The following is a 24,745-nucleotide window of genomic DNA, read 5'->3' as shown; positions in this document are numbered from 1 at the left end:
CACTCACTCACATATGGTCCCAGATCACATGGAAGCCTTTATGGATTCAGCTACGCAGAGACATGCAAAAGCCCCCTCTCTGCAAATGCCTGCACTGTAAAAGGGAACAACATGCAGCGGGTCTACTGAGGACTATTCACAGAGTAAAATACAGGGTAAAAACATGAAAATAAGTAAAGCAAAACAGCAAAACAATAGCCACCCCTTCCCACAGACACGTTTAAAAGGCTGTAGAATATTAATCAGCCAAAGGCCTGGCTGAAGAGGAATGTTTTCGCCTACCGCCTAAAGAAAGCTCAACTGGGCTGACAAAGTTTCTAAATGGACTGTATGCAGATATTTTAGAAGTTTTCTGTCTTGCCTCTACCTGGTTTTTTAAAAAGTAGCTTCTAGAGCCAGAAGTCAAAAGAAACTCACTAAGTTTCTTTTTTTTTTTTTATAAAATTTTTATTGGTTTTACAACATTTTTGAGAAAAACAGACAAACATTAAAAATGACGAACATACACGTATAGTTTCAAACATATTTTCATAAACCTCCTTTCTAGGACTTCCCCATACCCCCCCTCTCTGCATCCCAATGTCCATAGTTCAACTAGCAACTCCCAATTATTACTTTCCAATCTCTATCATCTTAGTCCTCTCTTACACTCTGACCTTATGTCCCTGTACCCCTTTGTTTCTGGAAACTACGACATTTTAACATTCATTAAGTTTATAGTAGTCCTTAAGATAGCTTTTAAATTTTCTCCATTCTTCTTCTACCGTCTCTTTTCGTTGGTCACGGATTCTGCCTGTCATCTCGGCCAATGTCATGTAGTCCATCACTTTCATCTGCCATTCTTCCAAAGTGGGTAGGTCTTGTGTCTTCCAATACTTTGCGATGAGTATTCTTGCTGCTGTTGTGGCATACATGAAAAAAGCTCTATCTTTCTTTGTCACCAATTGGCCGACAATGCCCAAGAGGAAGGCCTCTGGTTTTTTAGAAAAAGTACATTTAAGTACCTTTTTCATTTCATTATAGATCATTTCCCAGAAGGCCTTAATCTTCGGGCATGTCCACCAAAGGTGATAAAAGGTACCTTCAGTCTCTTTACACTTCCAACATTTGTTATCGGGCAAATGATAGATTTTTGCCAGCTTGACTGGGGTCATGTACCACCTGTATACCATTTTCATGATGTTTTCCTTTAAGGCATTACATGCCGTAAATTTTATACCGGTGTTCCATAACCATTCCCAGTCAGCTGACATAATGTTATGTCCAACATCCTGGGCCCACTTAATCATAGCCGATTTAACTGTTTCATCCTGTGTGTTCCATTTCAACAACAAGTTGTACATTCTAGATAAGTTCTTAGTATTGGGTTCTAACAATTCGGTTTCTAATTTTGATTTTTCCACCTGGAAGCCGACTTTCCTGTCCTGTTTAAAAAATTCCATTATTTGACGATATTGGAACCAATTTTCCACTTTATGCTTCAATTTCTCCTGACTTTGTAATTTGAACTTATCTCCATCCTGTTCTAAAATTTCCCAATACTTCGGCCATCCGACCTCCATATTGAGTTTTTTCACTGCTTTAGCCTCCACTGGTGACACCCATCTAGGGGTTTTGTTTTCCAATAGATCTTTATATCTTATCCAAACATTAAACAATGCTTTTCTGACAATGTGATTTTTGAAGGCACTGTTAACTTTATCATACCAAAGATATGCATGCCAACCAAAAGCGTTATTGAAACCTTCCAGATCCAAGATGTCTGTATTCTCGAGGAGCATCCATTCTTTGAGCCAGCAAAAAGCTGCTGCCTCATAATACAATTTTAGGTCCGGCAGGGCAAAACCCCCTCTTTCTTTAGCATCTGTCAATATTTTAAATTTAATTCGGGGCTTTTTGCCCTGCCAGACAAATTTCGAGATATCTTTGTGCCACCTCTTAAAACATTCCATCTTATCAATAATCTGCAAGGTCTGAAACAAAAATAACATTCTAGGCAATACATTCATTTTAATTACTGCAATTCGGCCTAACATTGACAGTTTCAAATTTGACCATATTTCTAAATCTTTTTTAATTTCTGACCAACATTTTTCATAATTGTCCTTATACAAATTCTGATTCTTGGATGTTAGATAAACCCCTAGATATTTGACCTTCTTGACCACAGTCAAACCTGTTTCCTCTTGAAATTTCTCCTTTTCCATATCTGTTAGGTTTTTCCCTAAAACTTTGGTTTTTTGCTTGTTCAACTTAAATCCAGCTACCTGGCCAAACTGTTGTATTATTTCTAATACCTTTTTCGTACTAGTGTTTGGCTCTTGCAGAGTCAATACTAGGTCATCTGCGAACGCTCTTAACTTGTAATGTTTAGCTCCGACCTGCACACCTTTAACCTGCTGGTCATTTCTTATCATATTCAGCAACACCTCCAGAACTGAAATAAAAAGTAATGGGGAAATCGGGCACCCCTGTCGTGTTCCTTTTTCTATCTTAAGCTCCTCAGTCACAACATTATTTACAATCAGTTTGGCTTTTTGTTCAGAGTATATTGCAGCCATACCATTCTCAAAACCCCGGCCTACCCCCATCCTATGAAGATTCTTCTTCATAAAACTCCAAGAAATATTGTCGAAGGCTTTCTCCGCGTCCACAAAGATCAATACTGCTTTGGTGTTTATATTCACCTCTAGCTTTTCCAGAATGTCTATTACATTCCTTACATTGTCTGCCAGGTGTCTTTTAGGGAGAAAGCCTGCTTGGTCCTTATGAATCATCTCCATCAAAACTCTTTTGAGTCTTTTTGCCAAAATGTCTGCAAAAATTTTGTAATCCACATTGAGCAATGATATTGGGCGGTAGTTCTTGAGTTGGGTCTTTTCAGTCTCTGACTTTGGTATGAGTGAAATATATGCCTCTTTCCACGATTCAGGTGCCCTTTTTCCTTCAAGGATCTCATTACAAACTTCTCTTAATGGTTGAGTCAACCATTCCTTCAACGATTTGTAGTATCTGGAAGTCAGTCCATCTGGTCCCGGAGATTTGCCCAGTTGCATATTCTGAATGGCAGCCTCTATCTCTTGTTCTGAGATTCTCTGGTTCAAGTCCATCTTACTTTGATGAGAGATATTTTGTAGTCCATATTTTCCAAGGAATTTGTCTATATCTTCTTCATTTTGCGGGCCTTGAGTGTAGAGTTTTTTAAAGTAACTTAAAAAGCAATTTCTAATTTCATTGGGTTTAGATATATTCTTTCCATCCACCTCCAGGCTTGTAACTGTATTTAGTTTCTGCCTTTTCTTCAGTTGCCATGCCAAAAGTTTGCCACATTTATTTGCTGATTCAAAAGTCTTTTGCTTCATTTGCCTTATCTTCCATTCAATCTCTTGGTTCATCAATTCCATATATTGTGTTTGATATAATTTGATCTCTCTTAAGATGTCCTGAGACTTTGGTTTTGTTCTTAATTTCCTCTCTCCTTCTTTTATCATTTCCAGAATCTCCTCTTTTTTCTCATTTTGTTTTCTCCTCTTTATTGAGTTTTGTTGAATCAAAAATCCTCTCATCACCGCTTTACTTGCGTCCCAGATCACTCTTTTCTCCACGTCGGTCCTCAAATTTATTTCAAAATAGTCTTTTAGAGTCTTTTGGGCCTTCGTGAGAATCTCCTTATCTCGAAAGAGGGTGTCATTCATTCTCCATCTAAATTGACCAGTTGTTGTGAGTTTCATCTCCATCTTCACGGCGTTATGGTCGGAGCAAGTTTTTGGGCAGATTTCCACTTTCTTAATCTTTGGGGCCATTCCACTAGTAACCCAGATTTGGTCAATTCTGGTCCAGGTCATCATTGCTTGGGAGAAAAAGGTTCCCTCTCTCTCCAGAGGGTTCCTTGTTCTCCAAATATCTATCAAGTCCATATTTTCAGTCATTTCAAAGAAAGTCTTAGGGAGTCTCCCTTCTTTGGTGACTGTAAGTCTTTGTGCCTTGTCCATATTAGTGGAGACCACGCCATTCATGTCTCCCATAATTATCATATTGTAATCCAAATAGTCCATCAAAGTTTCATGCAGTCTCTTAAAGAAGTCGGATTTGCCTTCATTTGGTGCATAAATTCCAACAACTAAGAATTTTTCTCCTTGTACTTGTATCTCCACAGCCAGATATCTCCCTTGTTCATCTTTGAATATCATTTTTGGAGCCCATTTCTCCTTCACATATATTACAACTCCTCTCTTCTTAACTTTGTCTGATGAAATAAATTCTTGTCCTAGCCTTTTATTTGAAAGTAATCTCCTGTGGGCTCTGGTTATGTGAGTTTCTTGTAAGCATATCAAGTCCAATTGTTCTTTATTCAATATATGAAATACTTGTCTTCTCTTCAAAGGCCCATTGAGCCCATTACAATTCCAACTAAGGAATTGCAGAACCATCTTGTTATTTTCTTAAGGCTCCTCCAACAGCTCCAAGTTGTTGCTCTTCTTCTGATGGTGGTGGTTTTTGTCCAAACGAGAGATTCAGGATGTCCAGTGCTCTCCTCTGTTCTGCAAGTACGTCCACAGTCCCCTTCTGTAAATCCTCCTGGTATCTTGCCAAAAATTTATCTTTATCTTGAATTGTCTTTATTTTCACTTTCTTTGCCTTGTAGTCAAATGACAGTCCTTGTGGAAACTCCCACCTAAAGCGAATAGTGTTCTTCTTTAGCAAGAGAACCAAGTCCTTGTAAAAGTTTCTTAAATCCAAAATGTATTTTGGGATGTCTTTGAAGATCTGTACAGCTGAATTTCCAATTTGCAGGGCCTTTTCAAAGTGTAATCCTAATATTTTGTCTCTTTCCTCCTTGGATCTGAGTGTAATCAGACAGTCTCTCGGTGTCTTTCTATCTTGCTTTTTACCCAATCTGAAGGCAGTCGTAATTTTGAATTCGTCTTCCTCAAGGTCCCAGCAATCCGCAAACTCCCATGTCAAGTATTCCACAAGGCTGTCTCTTTCATTCTCCGGAATCAGTCTTAATTTTAAATTTCTCTCTTTCCTCTGTAACTCCCACAAGGCCAAAGTTGCATCATGCTCATAGACCTTCTTGGCAAGCGGCTCTAACTTCTCCTGTGTCTCTCCGGCAGTGGCTTTGGCCTCCTCGGCAATTTGGCGCGTGGTGGCGTTCTCCTCTACCAATTTATTTATAGATTCTGTATTCTGGTTTAATCTTGCTGATATTTCTGTTAATTTTTGTGTGTTCTCTGAAGTCTGTTTTGTCAAAGACTCCAGGGTTTGGTTTATCTTGAGCAGGGCCTCTGTCACAGCTTCCATAGAAACGGCTGCTCCTTTGTCTTGACCTGTTGTTCCTGCTGATCCGGCTGTTGCGCCTGAGATTGAGCCTCTTTTCTTTGCCTGTTGCAGCTGCAACTGTTGTTGTTGTTGTTGTTGTTGCTTGATCTTGGCTCTTGTGACTATCTCTTCTTGTGGGCCACTCATGTCAAGGTCAATTCCCACGGGATTTGTTCTCCCTTGGAAAATTCCACTGTCTTAAGCCGTGCCGAACTTTACTTTATCCTCTAGAGGGAGCAAATCAAAATGGCCATAGAGCGAAATTTCCAAATACCAAAACAAAGGAGACAGTCCAAAAAGTAAGAAAAAGGGAGCTTAACACAGTCAAAGTCAATGTTACTAAATACTTATAACTTCAAATTGCCACAGATTGCCCAATTTATACTGTTTCTTCTTATAATATGCAATAGTCAGGCAGTGTGGAAACTTTGTATCAAAGTATCACTTCACAGGGAAAAGTCAGTTCAGTGTACTAAGAAGGCAGACCGTTTCGTACTTTCAAACAGATGAGACAGCAGAGGTTTTTTTCCTCCAAATAAATCATGCAGTTAATGGTCAGATTCACCTCCCCTCTGCCCTGCTTGCTAGAGGGGAGATCAAAGGTTTAAATGTCCGGTTTAGCTGATCAAAGGACGGATTTAAACGGATGCAGGTTTAGAGCTCCGTTGCTTTCGCTTTCATGCAGTCGGGGGGAGGCAGACTTCCTTTGTTTAAATCTCCCCCGTTTTTAGCCCAATTTTTAAAATTGAAAGAGTCCCGGTTATTTTTCAGTTCTTACTCACGGGGAATCAGTCCGAATTTTCTTTTCAGGAAGGAATCGGCGCTCTCCGCTTATGGCGACGCGGCTTCACTTCGCAGGCTGGGTAGCGACTCTCAGCACCGCGCTCACTCCCGATGTCGATCCGTAGCCTTTAAAAAGGCTCTTTCACGGTACCGGGGGGCGCGAAGGTGCCCACCGAGTCTCCTTGTTCTCAGGCTTCAGCGCCTGGGATTTTAGGGGTCCCCCGCTTGCCGTAGCGGGTAAGACCCGAACTTGCGAAGCAGTCCTTCTCCGGAGCTCGGAGCTAGGACCGCCATTAAGCGCTGGCACCGACCGGAAGTCTCCGAAACTCACTAAGTTTCTGCCTGGGGGGAAAGCTCCAAGCTGGTTCTAAAGCCTCTAAAAGTATTTCAACAAGAACAACCATGCTGTTGTTCAACTTCAGATACAACAAACATGCATACACAAGACCTTCATTCTGTACTGAAATGCTGCAGATTAACCGGTTTGTGTGCAGCCAGTCTTGGGTAAAACAGCTAAGTAGTCCATTAAACGTTCGTTTCTCAAAACTGCAGACATCTTAACAATGCAATCTGATGCGTAACTACTCAGAAGCAAGCCCCATTAAGTTCAAGAAAAAGTGTGCACAACATTGCAGCCTAAATTACCTTTGATTCTAATTGCACATTGCTATGCAAACATGAATGGGGGATAACATTATGTTCTGAAACACAGAGAGATACAGCTCCTGCATACTATAATGAAAAAGGAAGTTGTGCAGAAAGTAACCTTTTGTTGTTGCTCTTGATCTTACAATTTCAGTTTGACTGTTTATATGAAGAGGCTACATTAAGAAAATCTTTAAGGGGAAATGCATTCCAACTGTCCTGTCTTCAGCATCCAAATGAAAGAAATTTGTGACTTTTAACAATTTAAGGTAATGCTTTTCATTAAATGAAAAATGCACCATTTAACTTGATCGGTTTTTTGTTTTAACATATTATTTCCTTTTTTAAAGGCGTATGCTATGCAGACCAGAAGTTTAGTACGTACCCCTATAACACTGCCAAGAAGACAAACGACCCAACAACTGCTTTACGGAGGATGCATTTAGGAAAGCTCCCGTATTTTGGAGTTGCAGTTAATTTATTGTGAGGATTGAAAATGAAAGATTTATGTTTAGATTCTCCTAGGAGTTATTGATTACCAAAAGACAAATGGCCACTATTATAACTAACTCCACATTATTTTATCTATCCTATGAGGCACCTTTGTAAACAAAGCCTTTACTTCATTGATCATTTTTCTAACAATTGAAATCACCTCCTCTGAACGAATAGGTCCCAAATAATAAATGTGTGAATTATTTTCTTTTTTTTTTTACTTGAACCCAACCTTTGCAGCCTGGGCAGTTAGCTGGTCTTAATGGTTTACTTTTTATTTATTTTATTTTTTGTCTGTATGAGTTCACTCCACAGAACTGCTTACAATATACATTTAGGTTGTATGAAGACTTTAGTCCCAGTGATGGCTAATGCTTCTGATTCCCTCATCTCCATGAAACCTTTAATGGGGACAGGGGAATAAAGATAAACAAAAGTCACCCATTCCCAGCCAGTAAGATCCCTCCACTGGATGATAAACCTTCTATAGATGGAAGGCAAAACTTCACTCCAGCCCAACACATGACAGAGACTCATAGTGGCATAATCCTATAACCCCAATCAATGGAAATCAGCCCCCATTGTAATAGCACCCATTAGGGGAAAGTGCATCAGCCCATAGTCTCAGCCGACAGACTGTCTGCACATACCCCAAGCCATTACACGGTGCTGCAGAGCCATGCAGTTCACACATCACAGTAAAGCATACTTAATGGTAATGAGTAGTAGATAGGTAGCCGTGTTGGTCTGCCATAGTCAAAATAAAAATTTTTTTTTTCTTCCAGTAGCACCTTAAAGACCATGCACACGAAAGCTCATACCAAGAACTAACTTAGTTGGTCTTTAAGGTGCTACTGGAAGAAAAATTTTTTTTTTATTTTTAATGGTAATGAATTTGGACTCTTGCTCTTCCCCAACATCACACTGAGGAAACAAAGCACAGTACATGGCTTATCATTACTTTCAAACTATGGTGCATAATGAAAAGCTGGGAGTTGATTTTGGCTCATCTACCATTTTGATCACAACCCGGGTTGATCACCCAGGGACGTGGGTGGCGCTGTGGGTCAAACCACAGAGCCTAGGATTTGCCAATCTGAAGGTTGGCGGTTCGAATCTCCGCGATGGGGTGAGCTCCTGTTGCTCGGTCCCTGCTCCTTGCAACCTGCAAGTAGATAAATAGGTACTGCTCCGGCAGGAAGGTAAACGGTGTTTCCGTGTGTTGCTCTGGTTCGCCAATAAAGCGAGTTGAGCGCCGCAACCCCAGAGTCGGCCACGACTGGACCTAATGGCTGGACCTTTACCATGTTGATCACAACCCCTTGTTCAGACAAAATCCTAAACCAGCGCTAGCAGCGAGGAATGGAGCGGGCACAATCAGGCCATGCATAGTAAACCATTAAGTTTGGTTTACCGTGATGTGCTCACACCATCACTGTTAAGTGTGGCAGGAGTAGTGACTATGCTGTAACATCCAGGTGAACTGTCACTTGCCAGGTCCAAGATGCTGTGATAGGTGCCGTGCAACAACGTGAGGCAATGTTTCTTCCGCCACTACTGATCTGGACTGCCTGGTTACTGATACGCCATCTGTTCACAATGTCTACAAAGGAGAACGCCTGACATGCAGCTTTAGTCAAGATATTTCACACCTATCAATACCCAGCAATGATCGAATCTCAATTCTACAATTAAGTTAAATTATGCCAAATGAACAGATTGTTATAACGGATTTTCATTTTCAGCCCAGGCTGGTTTCTTTTCCAGAACTTTGACTTTTGCAAACTGCTTCTTGTGTGAAGGAGCATGAAGGAGGCTGAAAGGAGGTAAATGAATCCATAATGGCAGGAATTTAAAAGACATCTGCTGACAGCAATCATGGCTTGTGTCCTTTGAATTGCCAGCCCCCTACTGCCTTTAAATGTGCAACTCCTCCTGGGATACAGCCATCCTATGACTGACTCAAACTGGCTTTGAAACTAAAATGATAAGTGGGACCCACAAACAAAAGGTTGCTGTGTGCAGTGATACAGTTTGGGGTTCCATACACACAGCTATGTCCTCTTGTAGGACACTCCATCCCACCCTGCTGCCCCCACATTCCATGACCAATAAGCATGCTCAGTTCTGCTTATTCATCTGTTTGGTGGATGCTATAAGGAAATGTAAGGGAAGAGTAAAGTATTTTTGGACTTTTGCAAACTTTGAGGTTTCTCCAAGTCAGCCAGTACTTCCCTCTTGGGTGGGGATGGTCCAGTCTTGCCTACACAAAGATCTACATCCAGAAAACTGAACTTTCTTCTTCTTCTTCTTCTTCTTCTTCTTCTTCTTCTTCTTCTTCTTCTTCTTCTTCTCGTACCCCCTCAACTGACTGCGTTCCCCAGCCACTCTAGGTGGCTTCCAACAAATACAAAAGCATAATAAAACAACAGTCTTAGTCTTTAGTATTGCATGAACTATCAATCCCAGATGAAGATATAACCAAAACACGCTTGAAATCCGACTCTGAACCACCTTTAAAAGATACTCGCACTAGCCTTCCCAGAGCAAAGGGATTGAAGTCTCCCAGCACAGCAGAAAACAGTCCTTAACTGCCCTTAAAAATAACCAGTAATAGGAAAGATCATAGTAAAACATCAGACTGCACAATGCCTGGTGGCCTGAGTCCTGTCCAGGGTATAATCTGCACCACTAAGAACTGATCATGTTTACTGTAGGAGTAACCAAAGCCACCTTCACACCATACATTTAAAGTGCTATGATAGTGCTTTAAGCAGGAAAGAAGCATATGCCAATATACCACCCCAGATTTTGTCACTTTCTTCCTGCAAATAATGGGGTTGCAAGGGAATTGTTTTCTGGAAGAAATTAACATGGAAATGAGAACAAAACTCCCACTATATTTCATTAGATTTCCAGAAATGGTTTCCATGCGAAAGCTCACATATAGCATGGAAATTAAATTAGGAGAAAGGAATAAACTGCTGTGTGGATGTATCCAGGGAGAGACTTGCAGCCAGATGTGAGCCCCAACACTTCTCACTTTAAAAGATGTCCCTTTTCCTTCTCACAGAAGAAAATGGAAACCCCCCTCCCCAGCCCCGTTCTGCCATTGTGGTTTTAGACCGATGCAACGGAAAACAACAGATATGACTCAGAGACACAAACTCTTCAAAAGCAAGCAACTACACTTTATTTTAACAGAAGTGATTTGCTGATACTTTTTTCTTAACCAAGTGTGTACAATGATATTAGTAAGATCATAAAAGAAAAGATCAGTCAGTCAAGTGTACTGAAATACAAGTTGTCAGAATCACTGTTGGCCATTTGCTTTTACAGTGATGAAACAGTGGGATCATTCACAGGCGAAGCCTTCCAAGAGCTATCAAACTAGAGGCCTCCTGCAGATTTCTTTTAATGCAACTCTGCACATATTAATTAGCTGTATGCCATTAATATCTTTTTTTGTGCTTTATTATACAGCACATTGAAATGCTGCGACCAATCCAGTCAAACTTACTGGATGCCACTATACAGACCCTATTCTGCATGAAGAATTTAGTTTAGTAAAGGATTCAGTTTTTACTGAAGGAATGTTCAAAATTAAAGAGACACCTTTTACACTGGAATCCCCAAACTTTTGTCTTCCACATTGGTAAAGACCAACAGCTGTAAAGAAAGACAGATTTGCCGGCCCTCACTTGCATATACCCAGTTACAAGCTACCACAATGTATAAATGAGTTCTGTGCGTTATTTAAGGTACTCACCTTATTTCCAGTACCAAGGAAGAATTGATTTTCCATCTTTCTACGGAATGCTGGAACATTGAAGAGCCACTCTTTTGGTTTATTTTATCAGAGCTATTGACCATTGATCTACTTAAACTTAGCTCACCGTCTCTGAAAACACAATACAAAAAGAGAGCGTTAAAAATTAGCTTGGCACTAGCCATCCAGAAACCATTTTTTCCTGCCCTATCTACATCACAAACAACAGTGGTGTTTTATTTATATCCATGTAGGATCATGGCTGTGCACCAAGCACCCACTGGATCACTTCCGACTCCAAGGGTAACTGAGAACCACCCTTTCCATTTCTCACAATGCCCTGGGGCACCTTACCTGGTGTCATTTCAAGGTATTGAGGAGAGCACATGGGAAGAACAGGGCAGGTGTCAACATCACAACTACAATGGTACCTCAGGTTAAGAACTTAATTTGTTCTGGAGGTCCGTTCTTAAGCTGAAACTGTTCTTAACCTGAAGCACCACTTTAGCTAATGGGGCCTCCCACTGTCTCCACGCCGCTGGAGCACCATTTCTGTTCTCATCCTGAAGCAAAGTTCTTAACCCGAGGTACTATTTCTGGGTTACCAGAGCCTGCGACCTGAAGCGTCTGTAACCCGAGGTACCACTGTAGTCCCAACCAGAGCACCAGGTCTGGAACGCTAACTGTTGATACCAGACCTATTTATATGTTGAAGGCCAACGGTAACCACCTGCCCTGTGATGAAGAAGAAACATGTCAGGGAGGCAGGCACAGACAACATCAAGCTGTGCTCTGGCCAAACTGTCTATTTCTTTCCCCGGCCCCTCCCAAGTTTGCATGTTATCTTAGTCAAAATAAAAAAATTCCTTCCAGTAGCACCTTAAAGACCAACTAAGTTAGTTCTTGGTATGAGCTTTCGTGTGCATGCACACTTCTTCAGATACACTGAAACAGAAGTTGCCAGACCCTTCTATATAGTGAGAAGGTGGGGAGGGGTATTACTCAGAAGGGTGGTGGGAATGGGAGATTGGCAGATAGCTGAGATGAGCCTGTTGACGACTCTTAATGACTGTAATAGGTCTTACAGGAAAAGGCAAGGGGTGAGAAGGTGAGAAATGGCTTAGTCATGTATAATGGGATAAGAATCCAATGTCTTTGTTCAAACCAGGTCTCTCCATGGTTTTAAGTTTGGTAATGAGTTGCAATTCAGCAGCTTCTCTTTCCAGTCTATTTCTGAAATTCCTTTGTAGTAAAACAACTACTTTGAGATCTTGTATAGAATGTCCTGGGAGATTGAAGTGTTCTCCTACTGGTTTCTCTGTTTTGTGATTCTTGATGTCAGATTTATGTCCGTTTATTCTTTGGTGTAAGGTTTGGCCTGTTTGTCCAATATAGAGAGCTGAAGGACACTGTTGGCATTTGATGGCATACACAATGTTAGACAATGAGCAATTGAATAGTCCCGAGATGGTATGTGTGATGTTGTTGGGGCCAGTAATGGTGTTGTCCGGGTGTATGTTATCTTAGGACTTTGAAAATGTGTAAGCCACCTTGGGTGCCTTGGCAGAAAGTCAGCATATAAACACAATGAATAAATATGTTTGTGGCGGATATAGTCAATGAATAAATCCTTCTGTACTCATTGTTGGGCCTGGGCAACGTATTGATACATTGCCCAGGACTAGTTTGAGGGCCGGAGTGCAATGCCACCTTCACTCCACAGTATATCACAGGTAGGGCTTGCCTGCGCCTGACTCCTTCTAGCGCCAGCACCCAGAGAGAAGAACAAGTTGCATTGGCCCCATGAGGGGAGCTGAGGCAGTTTCACCCCGTGGGGCCGGGGATGATGCAGCTTGTTCCTCCGTCCACTTTTCAACATTGTAATGTATCACTATATTGTGATGTTTGGCTGGTGTTACACTGCGATGCAGAAAAGCTGATATCGCCCAGCCCTACTCATTGTGAAATTTACTCAGGCTAAGGGCTGTAGGTTAGTGGTAGAGCTTCTGCCAGACTCAATCCCCAGAATCATCAGGTAAGGCTGGGAATGTACCCTGTGTGAAACTTTGAAAGGGCACCACCAGTCAGTGTGGCCAGTACTGAATTCAGAATAAGGCAGCTTCCTATGCTCCTTGTCCTGCAGAGACAGAATTTACCAAAAATCCTCTCTCTTCCTTCAAAGAAACAAACTGTTTTCTATTTAGCTGAAACAACCCTCAGAAACATTTGCCCCCACCTTCCCATGAGACATAAGTTTCCTGCTAGGGTGTTGCCCCTCAAGCGCTCTAGCATCACTGCATCCTAAAAAAAAATTAGTTTTTTGCCCACAAAAAGCTATTGCTACAATAAACTGGTTTTCTTTTATTTTCTTCAAGTGCTATAGGAAAGTTGGCTGTTTACCTGCTGCGGTAGAAGAACAAGGCTGTTCTTCTAGATTATGATAGATTTCTGTAGGTAGCTTCTACATTGTGTGAAAGATTACATAACACACAAAGTGAGGAAATATCAGGAAAAGCAGAATGATGTGACGTCTGAATGCAGCCAACGTTGCTCTGGGATTGCAGAGCAGAAAGGAAGCACACTCTGACTTCGGACATTGGCCAAGGGGACCAAAGACCACTGGATGATTGAACTCCCAGGAAGAATATCATGGAATGGAACAGGAGAAACCAACATGGTTCCATCCATCAGCCAGAGAAGAAGCAGCTGCAATGCAAGAGACTTGCTTTCCTTTTCACTGCCAGGAAGAATCCTTGGCTCCAACAGTCAGTTTTCTTGGGAATGCAGAAGCAAAGGAAAAGGATACTCCAGCCCATTCATCTGCCACAAAAACAAAGAGCCGCCAACCACTATTCTAGCAACAATACCATTATTAAGGGATGGGAGAGAAATTCATTTCTGCTTGCATTTTATTGTGAATCTTGCCCAGCAGCATGACTGACTCCATTGTCTGTTTCCTGCCAACAAAATGTGTTCTGAAGCCAGTATGTTGCTGGCTGACAAACTTTGATTTGTTTTATCTATGGCTTGGTGTTACGTGTAAACCCAGCACTCTTCCCAAACCATGGTTTATTTCACCATCACATCATAGGTGCTTGCCAAATTATAATGACATGAGACAACGGCAGCTGGGAAACAATAAAATTCTGAGGGGAAAACAAGCCATGATTTGTTTTATCACCCAAGAAACAACTTGTAGCTAGTGTTATGTGTGAACCAAGACACTCCATATGTGAAGTTGGTTGAGAAACTGACACAACTTCCACAGTGAAAACAGATGCAAAAAATTCATACAGCTATTCTGCAATCTTGTTATCTATTTCTAAATCAATGGCCCCAAACTTGAACTTACATTTTGACAACACAAACAGCAACTTCCCAGTTCCCACCTTGATGCCAAACTGTTTTTGAAATCTGGCTGACTTCTTCCCTTGGAAATTCACGTCACAATAAGCTAGCTAAGTCTCCACTCTATATTCATGCCCTCACCAGCCAAACTGACAATAGTAGAACTTACTCCCAAGCCTGCATAGTATTGCAGCAGAAGCCTATAGCATGCTAACAGGCTGTCTTTTGCCACAAGAGACTAACATGGCCTCGCTTTCTGAAATTATTCTGTATGAAATCATTGGGCTGGGCTGTATGAGTAGGAGTCCTGTTTGGCTTGCTTCCTAACAACGTACAAACTTCTTATTTTCTTATTTTCCTTTATTAACCACAGGAGGCAAGAGTCTCATGCATTAGGCAACATAGCGCTCTCTCTCTCTCTCTCTTTCTCTGCATTCTAACCTGAGCAGTTCTTAAATTCAGAATGTTTAAAACTAGTAGAATGAGCAAGAACAGGTAAGACTAGCTCTTCCTACCTATGGAAAGCTCTTCCTACCAAAAAGACCTCCTCTTTCTTATCAAATATATATGCAGAATATTTCTTTGCCAATTGAGAAAGTCCAGCCACTTCTAGGGAGGCATATGCCAGGTCTAACTACATGGTCCATCTAGTCTAGTATTGTTCACTGTGACTGCCAGCAGCTCCCAAAAGAGTCTTCCCTGTTACCTACAACCTGATCCTTTTAACTATAGACACTGGTTATTCAACCTGGAACATGAACTGTGGTGCCTTCTCCAAACATTCACTGTGTGTGTGTGTGTGTGTGTGTGTGTGTGTGTGTGTGTGTGTCTGTACTTAGGGAGGGAAGAAGAAGAAGAGGAGTTTGGATTTGATATCCCATTTTATCACTACCCTAAGGAGTCTCAAAGTGGCTAACAATCTCCTTTCCCTTCTTCCCCCACAACAAACACTCTGTGAGGTGAGTGGGGCTGAGAGACTTCAGAGAAGTGTGACTAGCCCAAGGTCACCCAGCAGCTTTATGTGGAGGAGTGGGGATGTGAACCTGGTTCACCAGATTACGAGTCCACTGTTCTTAACCACTACACCACACTGGGATTCGAGTTAATGTCCTTTAGCAGTATACCAGCTGTGCTTGTGGAATGACTTCTGCAAAAGAAAGTGCAAGAAGCCATCACAGTTCATGTGGCTGGTTGCTCAACAGATTGCTTTAGCCCTAATACTTCCTGTTGCACAACCAGCTTCTGCTAGTCCAGCTGTGGCACTGGAGTTCATACTGCTCAACCACTTTTATTGCCTTTCCACTAGCCCAGCAGCTCCTGTGCTGGCAAGTGAAGGAGAACACCAAACCCGGGTCTGAACATCCGCAAGCAGCCTCTCATCAGCAGATCGCAAGTCACTTTAAAAGTCAGTGGAATTCTGTGCGCTACAGGTAGAAATCTTTCCCAATACATTGGTATGCATAGAGGCTTTAGTTTGCTCAAAAGCATCCAGGAACCTGACTATGTGAAGAAATTATAGGATCAATGATCATACATTAATATATACTGGATTTGTACCTCATCCGATATGCAGTATTGATTTACAGCTAAGAGTGCCACCTACTGAAAAACCAAACGCGCTTTCCTCCTCACTTCAGACACAATTATTTTTGTGGGATGGGGAAGGTTTTCAAATTAAAAACCATGGTCTTTAAAGTGTCATGCCATGAAGAATAATTATATGATCTTCACTGAACACTACTTATATGAATCCAGAGGGAAAGAGCAACATCGAGATTCATTACAAGATGTTTTTCTGTCTTCTAATTCAATGCGCAATATATTCCAAAAAGCCCTCGCAAAACAACCATCACTGATTTTCCCTCTTTATCCTCTGCCGCATTGCAATATACAGTGAGAGAGAGAGAGAGAGAGAGAGAGAGAGAGAGAGAGAGAGAGAGAGAGAGAGAGGTTGGCTTTTCGCAACATTTTTGTCCCTAAAAGTGCTAATGCTTGAAATACAGCAGACCCAGGAGCTCACAATTTACTTGGCATGCCCACCAACAGATTTAAAGTACATTAAAGCAACCTTAAATCTGTTGTGGGCACTCCAGGTCCCAACTGTTTATCATTAAGACATTTCTCCAAATCCCCACTCAAGGAGATGCTCTTGATGCATTTGGTTCATGTTTACTTTCACTTTGTCATTTAAAAGACATTATTTCAACCAGCAAAACTGTGACACTGTCCTTGGGATCTCAGCAATATCTGATTGCTTTTAAATCCCACTGGAACTTCAGTGTGCTTAATGTTAGCTGGATCATGCCTCTCTTACTTGAGCTACTGAGCATAATTTTTATGACCCCACCAATGTTTTTTAAGCAGAATCTCTCTTTATGTATTGCTTAGAGAGCCAGTGTGGTGTAGTGGTTAAGAGCAGTAGACTCGTAATCTGGGGAACCGGGTTCGCGTCTCTGCTCCTCCACATGCGGCTGCTGGGTGACTTTGGGCTAGTCACACTTCTCTGAAGTCTCTCAGCCCCACTCACCTCACAGAGTGTTTGTTGTGGAGGAGGAAGGGAAAGGAGAATGTTAGCCACTTTGAGACTCCTTCGGGTAGTGATAAAGCGGGATATCAAATCCAAACTCTTCTTCTCTTCTTCTTCTTCTTCTTCTTCTTCTTCTTCTTCTTCTTCTTTTATTCACCACAGCAAAGCCTTACCCTAGTTTAAAAGCAAGCTTCTCTTATCCTACAAAAGGGCAAGCCAGGCTTAGCTTTAAACCCAAGGCAAATCTAGTAAGACAATTCATCTAGACGCATCATCCATATTATCAGCAGTCAGCATAACACAACACTCTTAACACAAGAAAGCATGCTTTGCTGTTTGTGGCAAGTAGGCAGAGCATACACAGAACAAGAATGTCTTTCCAGATTTGTAAGGAAGTTGTCCAAAAAGTAACTCAAGTGCTACTTCGATGGTCCATAGGGCTATATATAACAGCTGCATAAAAGAAGGGATTTTAACCCATGTAGATTCTCACGCAATCTACACTTGCTTGAAATTCCCTCTCCTATACAACTATTAAAGGGGCAGGAGTCCTTGCTTCGTCTGCATCGAGCTACCCTATGGTCCACTCATCCCTGAACTTGACTTTTACAGCCTGATTCTAAGCGAGTTTACTCGGAAATAGGTGTCACTGAGGTCAACAACTAAATGAACAGAACACAACCCTGGAATGCAAGCTGACAAGCTATGGCTGCAGGATTAGGACCAATGCCCTGACCATTGCTTCTACAACATCATATGTACATTCTACAACATAAAGGATATTAACTTTTAAAAGACAAATCATAGAAGCACACCGTTAAAACTAATTGCTATGGATGTTTGTTTCAAAAGGCTCTTGCACATTACTTAACCAGAAGTCTAGAGTGAGGGATACCATGTAACATTACTTCTCAAATAGCAGGTCCAACAGTTTGACTTGACCTCCAAAGTCACATCCTCCATTGTCTCCTGAGATAGGCAGGTGTCATCATGCCAAAAACAGTATCAGGTTCAACATCTGCACCACATGCAAAAAAAAACCAATGTAGGTTTTATATCTAGCAGACAGCCTTTACTGAGATTAGGTATCTTAGTAAAAAGGGAAGTCTTAGTTTCTTACACCAAGTTGCACTACAAAATATATCAAAGGCAAACAGAAGTTTGGAGGCAAGCTATGACTAAAACTATGCAAGAGGAAATAGTGGTTATTTCACTCAGAAGATGCTAAAGCTGTCTACAGACGAAATACATTTATTTTACTTCAATGCGTTTTTATTTCATGTTATAAAAATAGGCTTATTTTCCATGAATTCCAAAAAATCTTTCAAGCAGATACTAAATAAGCATTTAAAGAATTACTGCAGCAGATATAAAATGAGAAAATGTAAACGAAGGATGAATATATGCCGATGCTCCTATTTGCAATATTATTTAGCTGCAGCTCTCTAATAAGCCAATCATTTAAACAAATATTTAAAGGACTTGGAAGGAAGTTTCCTGGTGTTCATGGAACTTTCAAGCCAAGGGCTTCAGACTGGAGAGCTAGTAACAAGATCCACTATTCTGGTTAGTAAACAAGAGGCAGGTGGATTGTTGTTTTCCTCTGCCCACAGAAAAGTGACATCAGCATACATGATCCAGGAGAAAGCTAGCAGGGGAGCAAAAGGCTTTCCAAAAAAACAAGAGTATTGATTGCTCCATTTACAAGCAACAAGGAGACAGGGAATACAGACTCCGGTTTTGCTGTGATTTAGGGCACACGTGTTTCACAATGTGGTTGTGGTTTTTTTGTCACAGATGGAAACAAGATTAGCTGCAGCTCCACTGAAAGGTCCCATCACCTTATGCAAGTCCTTGCCCTGCCAATTACGTCTTGTAAAGTTAAGTAGCATCGCAAGAAGCCAGCAAAGAGCAACCAACTTTTGATTCTACATCTCTGCCTGTATTTTCCCTTCTCCTGAAACCTTGCAGTCAAAGGATGGGGAAAGCACATGGCCTTTACGAGTCTAATAGTAAAAGGGTGTTAAAGAGATCTTGCGCACAGAAGGTCGTTTTAAAAGCTTTGGCGGACCTCCCCCCCAAAAAAAACCCAACCCCTGATATGCACTCAACCTATGCTTTTAATGCATCAAGGGCACTTTCAAACTGTCGCTATTATCAGGTGGGATTCAATCATATAGTGGAAAATTCAGGTGTTACAACTAAAGCCAATTTGGCACTCCGCAAAGTCAGAAACAACAGGGGGGGGGGGAATGTACTGCAGTGTGGGATAATGTTTTTGGTTTTTTGCACAGTCATATAACCTCCCTGCAAACAAAATTGGAATGAATCAATAGATCACATAGGTCATCTAAACCGCCTGCAAATGCTGGACAGAAACACCAGGTTGAATGCCAAATAAACAGATCACCTGGAAGCAAGCAAAGTTTGGACAGGAAAGCCAACAGGGATGAGAACTTGTGATACTCATGAACCCCAACTCTCATCAGTCCCAGCCAGCATTATCAATGGCCACAAATAATGGGAACTAATTCAAGTAATTGAACCACAAGTTCCTCATTTCTGGGTTGGAATGAGTAAATAGCCTCCAGAAGTCTTATCTGGGAGTTTTTGATTTTGCAAACGAACTCAAAACAGGAAGGATGGGTGAAAAATGAAAGAAGGGTTCTCTGCACAATGTGTTACCCCCTCCAGAGTTGTAATGAGTGGACTAATAGAGGAAGAGGCCTCGTGCTCTATGGGTTGCGCAAACTCTTCGCGGGAGACGAGGAGCAGGAGGTTTCCTATCTAGCTGACAGTGGAACAAAGAGTCTCGTCTTTTGTCTTTCGTACACGGGAAGCCAGCGCCGAACTAAAGCCAAGCGGAGAGCCTTTTCCTGTTTGTGCAAACCTCGCAAAACCGCCGCGCGGATTTTTAGGCAGAGGAAGTGCAAAGGCCCCCTCCCCCGCCTATTTTTCTTCTTTTTGCTCGCGGAAAAGCACTGCCGAGGGCTGGCTTCTGCTGCTTGCGTGCTCTCCGCTGGGAACCAGTTGTACGCATCTGGCCTGGCGTAGCCCCGGGATGCAAGCGGCAGGCAGAAGAGATGGAGGCAGCGGAGGAACCCCAGCGGTGGGCAGTCAAACGTACGCGCCTCCCCTTTTTGGCACGGCTGCCTAGAATCATAGAATTGGAAGAGACCACAAGGGCCATCGAGTCCAACCCCCTGCCAAGAAAGCCTAGAAAGCCGTGAAGCCGAGAGAGAGAGAGAGAGAGAGAGAGAGAGAGAGAGAGAGAGAGAGAGCGCCAGCACAGACTACACGATCCGTAGCTCGCCGGCAAATTTTGGAACTGGGCTCAGGTGCGCAATGATGCCGCGTGGGAGGGGCAGCGCCGCGCGCGATCCTAAACGCACTGCGCATAAACTTCAAGGCGCCTATACAGGCGCAAATCCAACTGAATCTCACGGGGCTTACTTACTCCCGGGTAAGTGAGGGGTGTTGCAGCCTTCTTGGAAGCATGTCCCATTAGACTCGAGGAAAGATGCTGCGGGGATGAGGCTGCCCATACAGAGAAGGCGATGCCCTCTTGCACACGCTTGCCTCAGGCAGCCTCCAATCCCTCCCTTCTCGGAACGAGGCGCTACCACTTCGCCTAGCCACGCATGGAAAGGCGAGGGAGAGGGAGGGAGAGACAGGCAGAGTGACCGGCTGCATGGACAACGCGCAGGAAGGATAAAAAATCGCACATTGGATGGGCAGAGGGTTGCAGTTACTCCTAAAGGCTTGCTTTTCTTTTCCTGCACAGTGATCCATGCTGGATTTCCTAGGCGCCTCATATACCCTCTCCACAGCATCTGTGCAAGGCAAGCACACAAGCACACACATCCCAGCTCGCCCCACGCCAAACCAGCCTGCTTGAGCATTAGCCATTATTGCCACGCTTGGAAATGCTTGCAGGCGTCAATGAAATAATGCAGCAACAAATACCCTCCGCGGAGCTATCAAAGCTCTCCGGTTTGTTGCTGCCGCCGCCGACATAAATAGAACAACCTCCAGATTCCACCATCCCCACCACTCCCTCTCTCTCCTTGGTGTAGCTAGTTCGGCAAGCCTGCGAAAATCAAATAATAAATTTAAAAAGTGGGGGTTTTGTTCCAAGACTCAGACAACTCTGCAACGATACGATTCTATGATTCCAAAGCAACTTTCCACAGGAGGTTTTAAAGCTTTTAAAAACGAAACAAAAAAACCAACAAAACAACTCACCACGCTTGACAGACGAGAAAGGACAACAAAGCCCTAAGTGGGAAGCCGCACGAGACTTTGGGTTTTTTGTTTTGTTTTAGGGCAATAAAAAAGAGCGACAAGAAAGAAACAGACGGGGATCTTTGTCAGAGAGGAGGCGCGTGTTTCTATAGCGAGTCGCTGACAAACACGGAAAGGGAATAGTATTTAGAGTCCCAGGGAACTTACCCTACGTGCCATTGAACTTGCTAAGAATAAAACTTCAAGGGGATCAAGAGAAGCCGAAATCTCAAACACGCTTGCTAAGTCCCGTCAGTGGGACCTGGAGATAAATCGCCTTTCCGGCCTTATTATCCTCCTAGTGGACCCATTCACTTCATTCTGAGGGTAACTAGCGAAGGGTAACTACTTCGAAGTTAGCACGCTTAGGATCGTGCTGCGCAACAGCTCTTGGAAGGCTCACTCCCCTACTGTGGACGGGGTACAAGGGGGACTTATGAGGAACGCTGCTCTGGGACAGCAGAGAGAGATGGCAAAGCCCACCATCCTGTGCGCACTTACTTGGGAGTAACTCCCAGTGCACAGCAGGCAAGGATCCGGCTAGGAGTTCCGGGAAAAAGATCGGTGCCAGCCAAACTTCGGAGAAATGCCACTCCCCCTTTATCAACACAGAAACATAACAGAGCCGGCGTGACACCGCTTTCTGCATTGCAAACCTCCCGCTACTTTCGTACCAAAAGCTAGAAATTTATTTATTTTCTAAAAAGCAAAAAACCGCACCCCATCCCTTCGCTTTGTTCAGCTCATCAATTGCAAATTAACCCAACCGGCATTAATCATTTGAGACCTGGTTTTTTTATTTCTGCCTTTGCAAGGCATCTCCTCCTGGATCGCATCGGAACGCTTAATTAGGCGGGGGTGGGGAGTGTTCTCAGGCTACAGATCAAAGCACGCGAACATCATCAAAAGGAGGCAGGTCTGATGAATGGGAAGCGGCGAGGTCCAGGGGGGCAAGCCGAACGCGGCGCTTGCATCTTACTGGCCCTTTCCCCCTTGGTCAAGAAAAATAAAATAAAAGGTGTGCACAGACAGACATCCAGACCCTTTGCATTTACCCGTTGGCTTGTGTCTCCTGGTGCTCCTCCGTTCTCGCAATCTCTTTTGTCTTGTAAAAAATCAGGAGGATACTTATCGTGCAGATAGTCCACCTCTTCCGAATCGAACGCATGTCTCCTTCCTCCGGCAAATAGGCGTGCGCGCGTTTGTGTGTATGTTCCTTCTGTTTCCTTTGTTTGGCAGGATGGGTTTTGAAAAAGGAGAGGAGAAAAAGAGCAAGGGATCAAATTAAGGACCAGCAGCAAAAAATCAAAAGCCGGCGGGATGCTGGAGGGATCAAAGGCGACGGCGGCGGCTGTTTCCCCTGGGCAAAGTCCTCTTGCCCACGCGCTCCCGCGAGCTCCTCGCTCCAGCCTCTCCGCGCTCCTCTCACGCTGCCTTCCAGTTTAGGTAACAGCAGAGGCGGCAGCCGCCAGTCTCCGGGGCGTCACTTAGCGCCGCCCTCCTCCTGGCGGTGAAATGATGAGCCGAGCCCGGCCAATAGGGGGCCAGAGGAGGCGGAGACGGCGCCTGCCCGAACTTTAAAACAGCTCCCGGCTCAGAGCTGCTCGGCAAAGCGGAGAGGAAAAAGGATGTCTAGAACGCAAGCGGCACCTCTTCCATCTAAGGGGTTGCAATTCAGTCCCGGGGCGCAGTTTTGCTCGGAAATAAGTTCTAAATCAATGCAACGGGGCTTAGGGAGCGTGCGCAGGATTGCTGCCTTGCACTCGGGAGGAATGATCCTTACTTTGCAGCCCGCTGCCCGGTTTTCTTCCTAGAGACCCGAAAGATGTGAACGACAACTGATGGTTGGAGAGGACGCATCTGAAATCCGACTCCTGTAATGCAAGAATCTTTCGCCCCAAGTGGGATTCGAACCCACGACCCTGAGGTTAAGTGTCTCGTGCCGAAAGCTTGTGCTGTCAACGCAGCCTGGAGCAGACTCACGGCTGGGTCTGTGTTATATTGAGGTGCAGTAAGTAATGGTGCACTGTAAGTACAGCCCAGCCTCAATTCTCTCTCTCCCATCCCACTAGAAGAAAGCCTTCCTTGGAGTTGTATATAACGGTGTTCAATAAACGTATCCGTGCGTGGACTTTGAATGTCAAGCTTCAACAGACAACCCAGGACGGGTTTCAAGGGCATTTTAGGTTGGATTAAGCTGCATTCCAAACTTCCAGGCTACTTATAGCTGGGACTCAGTGGTATAGAAAAACATTCAAAGACAAGCGAGCAAATAGTTCAGGCTCAAAGGCTGGGCCATTCTAGAAATACCTACCCCAATTCTTCTTGCATGAGAGAGCTGGGGATGTTAACTGGACAACCGTGAGGCAGGGGTGCCAACTTGAATAAAATATTGTGGGGACCCAGGTAAGCCCCACCCCACATAATTCATCACATGCAGTGCTTTTTTCTGATAAAAAAATGTTTAGGGGTACTCTCATTTTCCTACTCATATTGAAATGCTGCCCCTCAATGAGGCCAAACCTAGTTTCACAAAATGTTTAGGGGTATGCGTACCCCTGTGTACCTCCAGAAGAAAAGCACTGATCACATGACACAGTGCACATACACCGTTTGAATGAGAATGCCCATCAACTTTGCGGGGGCCTGCCCTGCTCAAATATTTTATTTCTAGGGGCCCCCACAGCCCCTGTAAATTGGCTCCTATACTGTGAGGACAATTAGTAGAGTCTGTGATGGGTGCATCTGTGTCTTAGATTCAACATAAAACCCAACCAGAGTTTAGCATTGCACACACTAGCCTTGGACTGACACACACTCCTCTCCCCTTCTCTACTGCAGCTGCAAGAGGGAGGAGATGGGAAACTTTGATTCTATTTTCAACTAACCACAGTTTCTTGTTCCATCCAAATCTGGACAAACTGAGATAATTAATAGCTATTGATTGAAATAAGCCAACGTTGAACCATAAATGATAATTGCGGCTTCTTTCAATAAACCATAGTTCCCAATTTAAACAGTAAGAAACCAGTCAACTGAAAACAGAAGCAAAAGTGTCCCGTCTCCTCCTCATGGCCATGCTCTTGCAGGTAACACGAAACTATGGTTTAGCACAGGGATGGTCAATGTGGTACCCTCCAGACCTTTTTGATTCCAGCTCTCACAGCTTCAGTCAGCATATTCATTGGTCGGGGATGATGGGAGTTGTAGCCCAATACATCTTCAGAACCCCATGTTGGCTATCCCTAATTTAGCATTACTTCTGAACCATGGCATAGTTGAGTAGTAAACACATGTATTTTGAGTATTTGTTGCCTGTATTTTCAACTTTAATTCAAAATAAAATTCCATGTCAAATTATATAGCTAATCTAACCAGTGACATGTTTCTGGAGCAATTTTGTATATGCACTTATAAGAGTCCCATTGCATTCATACACAAGATATATGGTTAATTTTCAAAGATAATGTTTATTTCAATTCAAAACACATCTACTGAAGGAAAAAAAATCCAGGCAGAATAATCTACTGCACAAGCCATCTCCAAACTCAGCATATAATAAAATCAATAAT

At 43.1% G+C, this 24,745-nt stretch overlaps 1 protein-coding gene across 1 annotated transcript in view; it reads right to left on the bottom strand.

The window, feature by feature from the left end:
• Nucleotides 1-22,618, bottom strand: part of ST8SIA4 (ST8 alpha-N-acetyl-neuraminide alpha-2,8-sialyltransferase 4) — a 92,347-nt gene extending 69,729 nt beyond the window's left edge. The window contains exons 1-2 of the mRNA XM_081212433.1: nucleotides 22,229-22,618; nucleotides 11,015-11,146 (exon numbers count right to left, since the gene is read on the bottom strand). Of these exons, the coding sequence (XP_081068559.1) occupies nucleotides 11,015-11,146; nucleotides 22,229-22,341 (245 nt within the window). The 5' untranslated portion in view covers nucleotides 22,342-22,618. The remainder of the gene's footprint in view (nucleotides 1-11,014; nucleotides 11,147-22,228) is intronic.
• Nucleotides 22,619-24,745: the final 2,127 nt, after the last annotated feature.

Source organism: Podarcis bocagei (assembly GCF_964188305.1).
Source record: "Podarcis bocagei genome assembly, chromosome: 11".
NCBI lineage: Eukaryota > Metazoa > Chordata > Lepidosauria > Squamata > Lacertidae > Podarcis > Podarcis bocagei.
The sequence above is the reverse complement of the archived record's forward strand: the minus strand, read 5'-3'. Positions and strand labels throughout refer to the sequence as shown.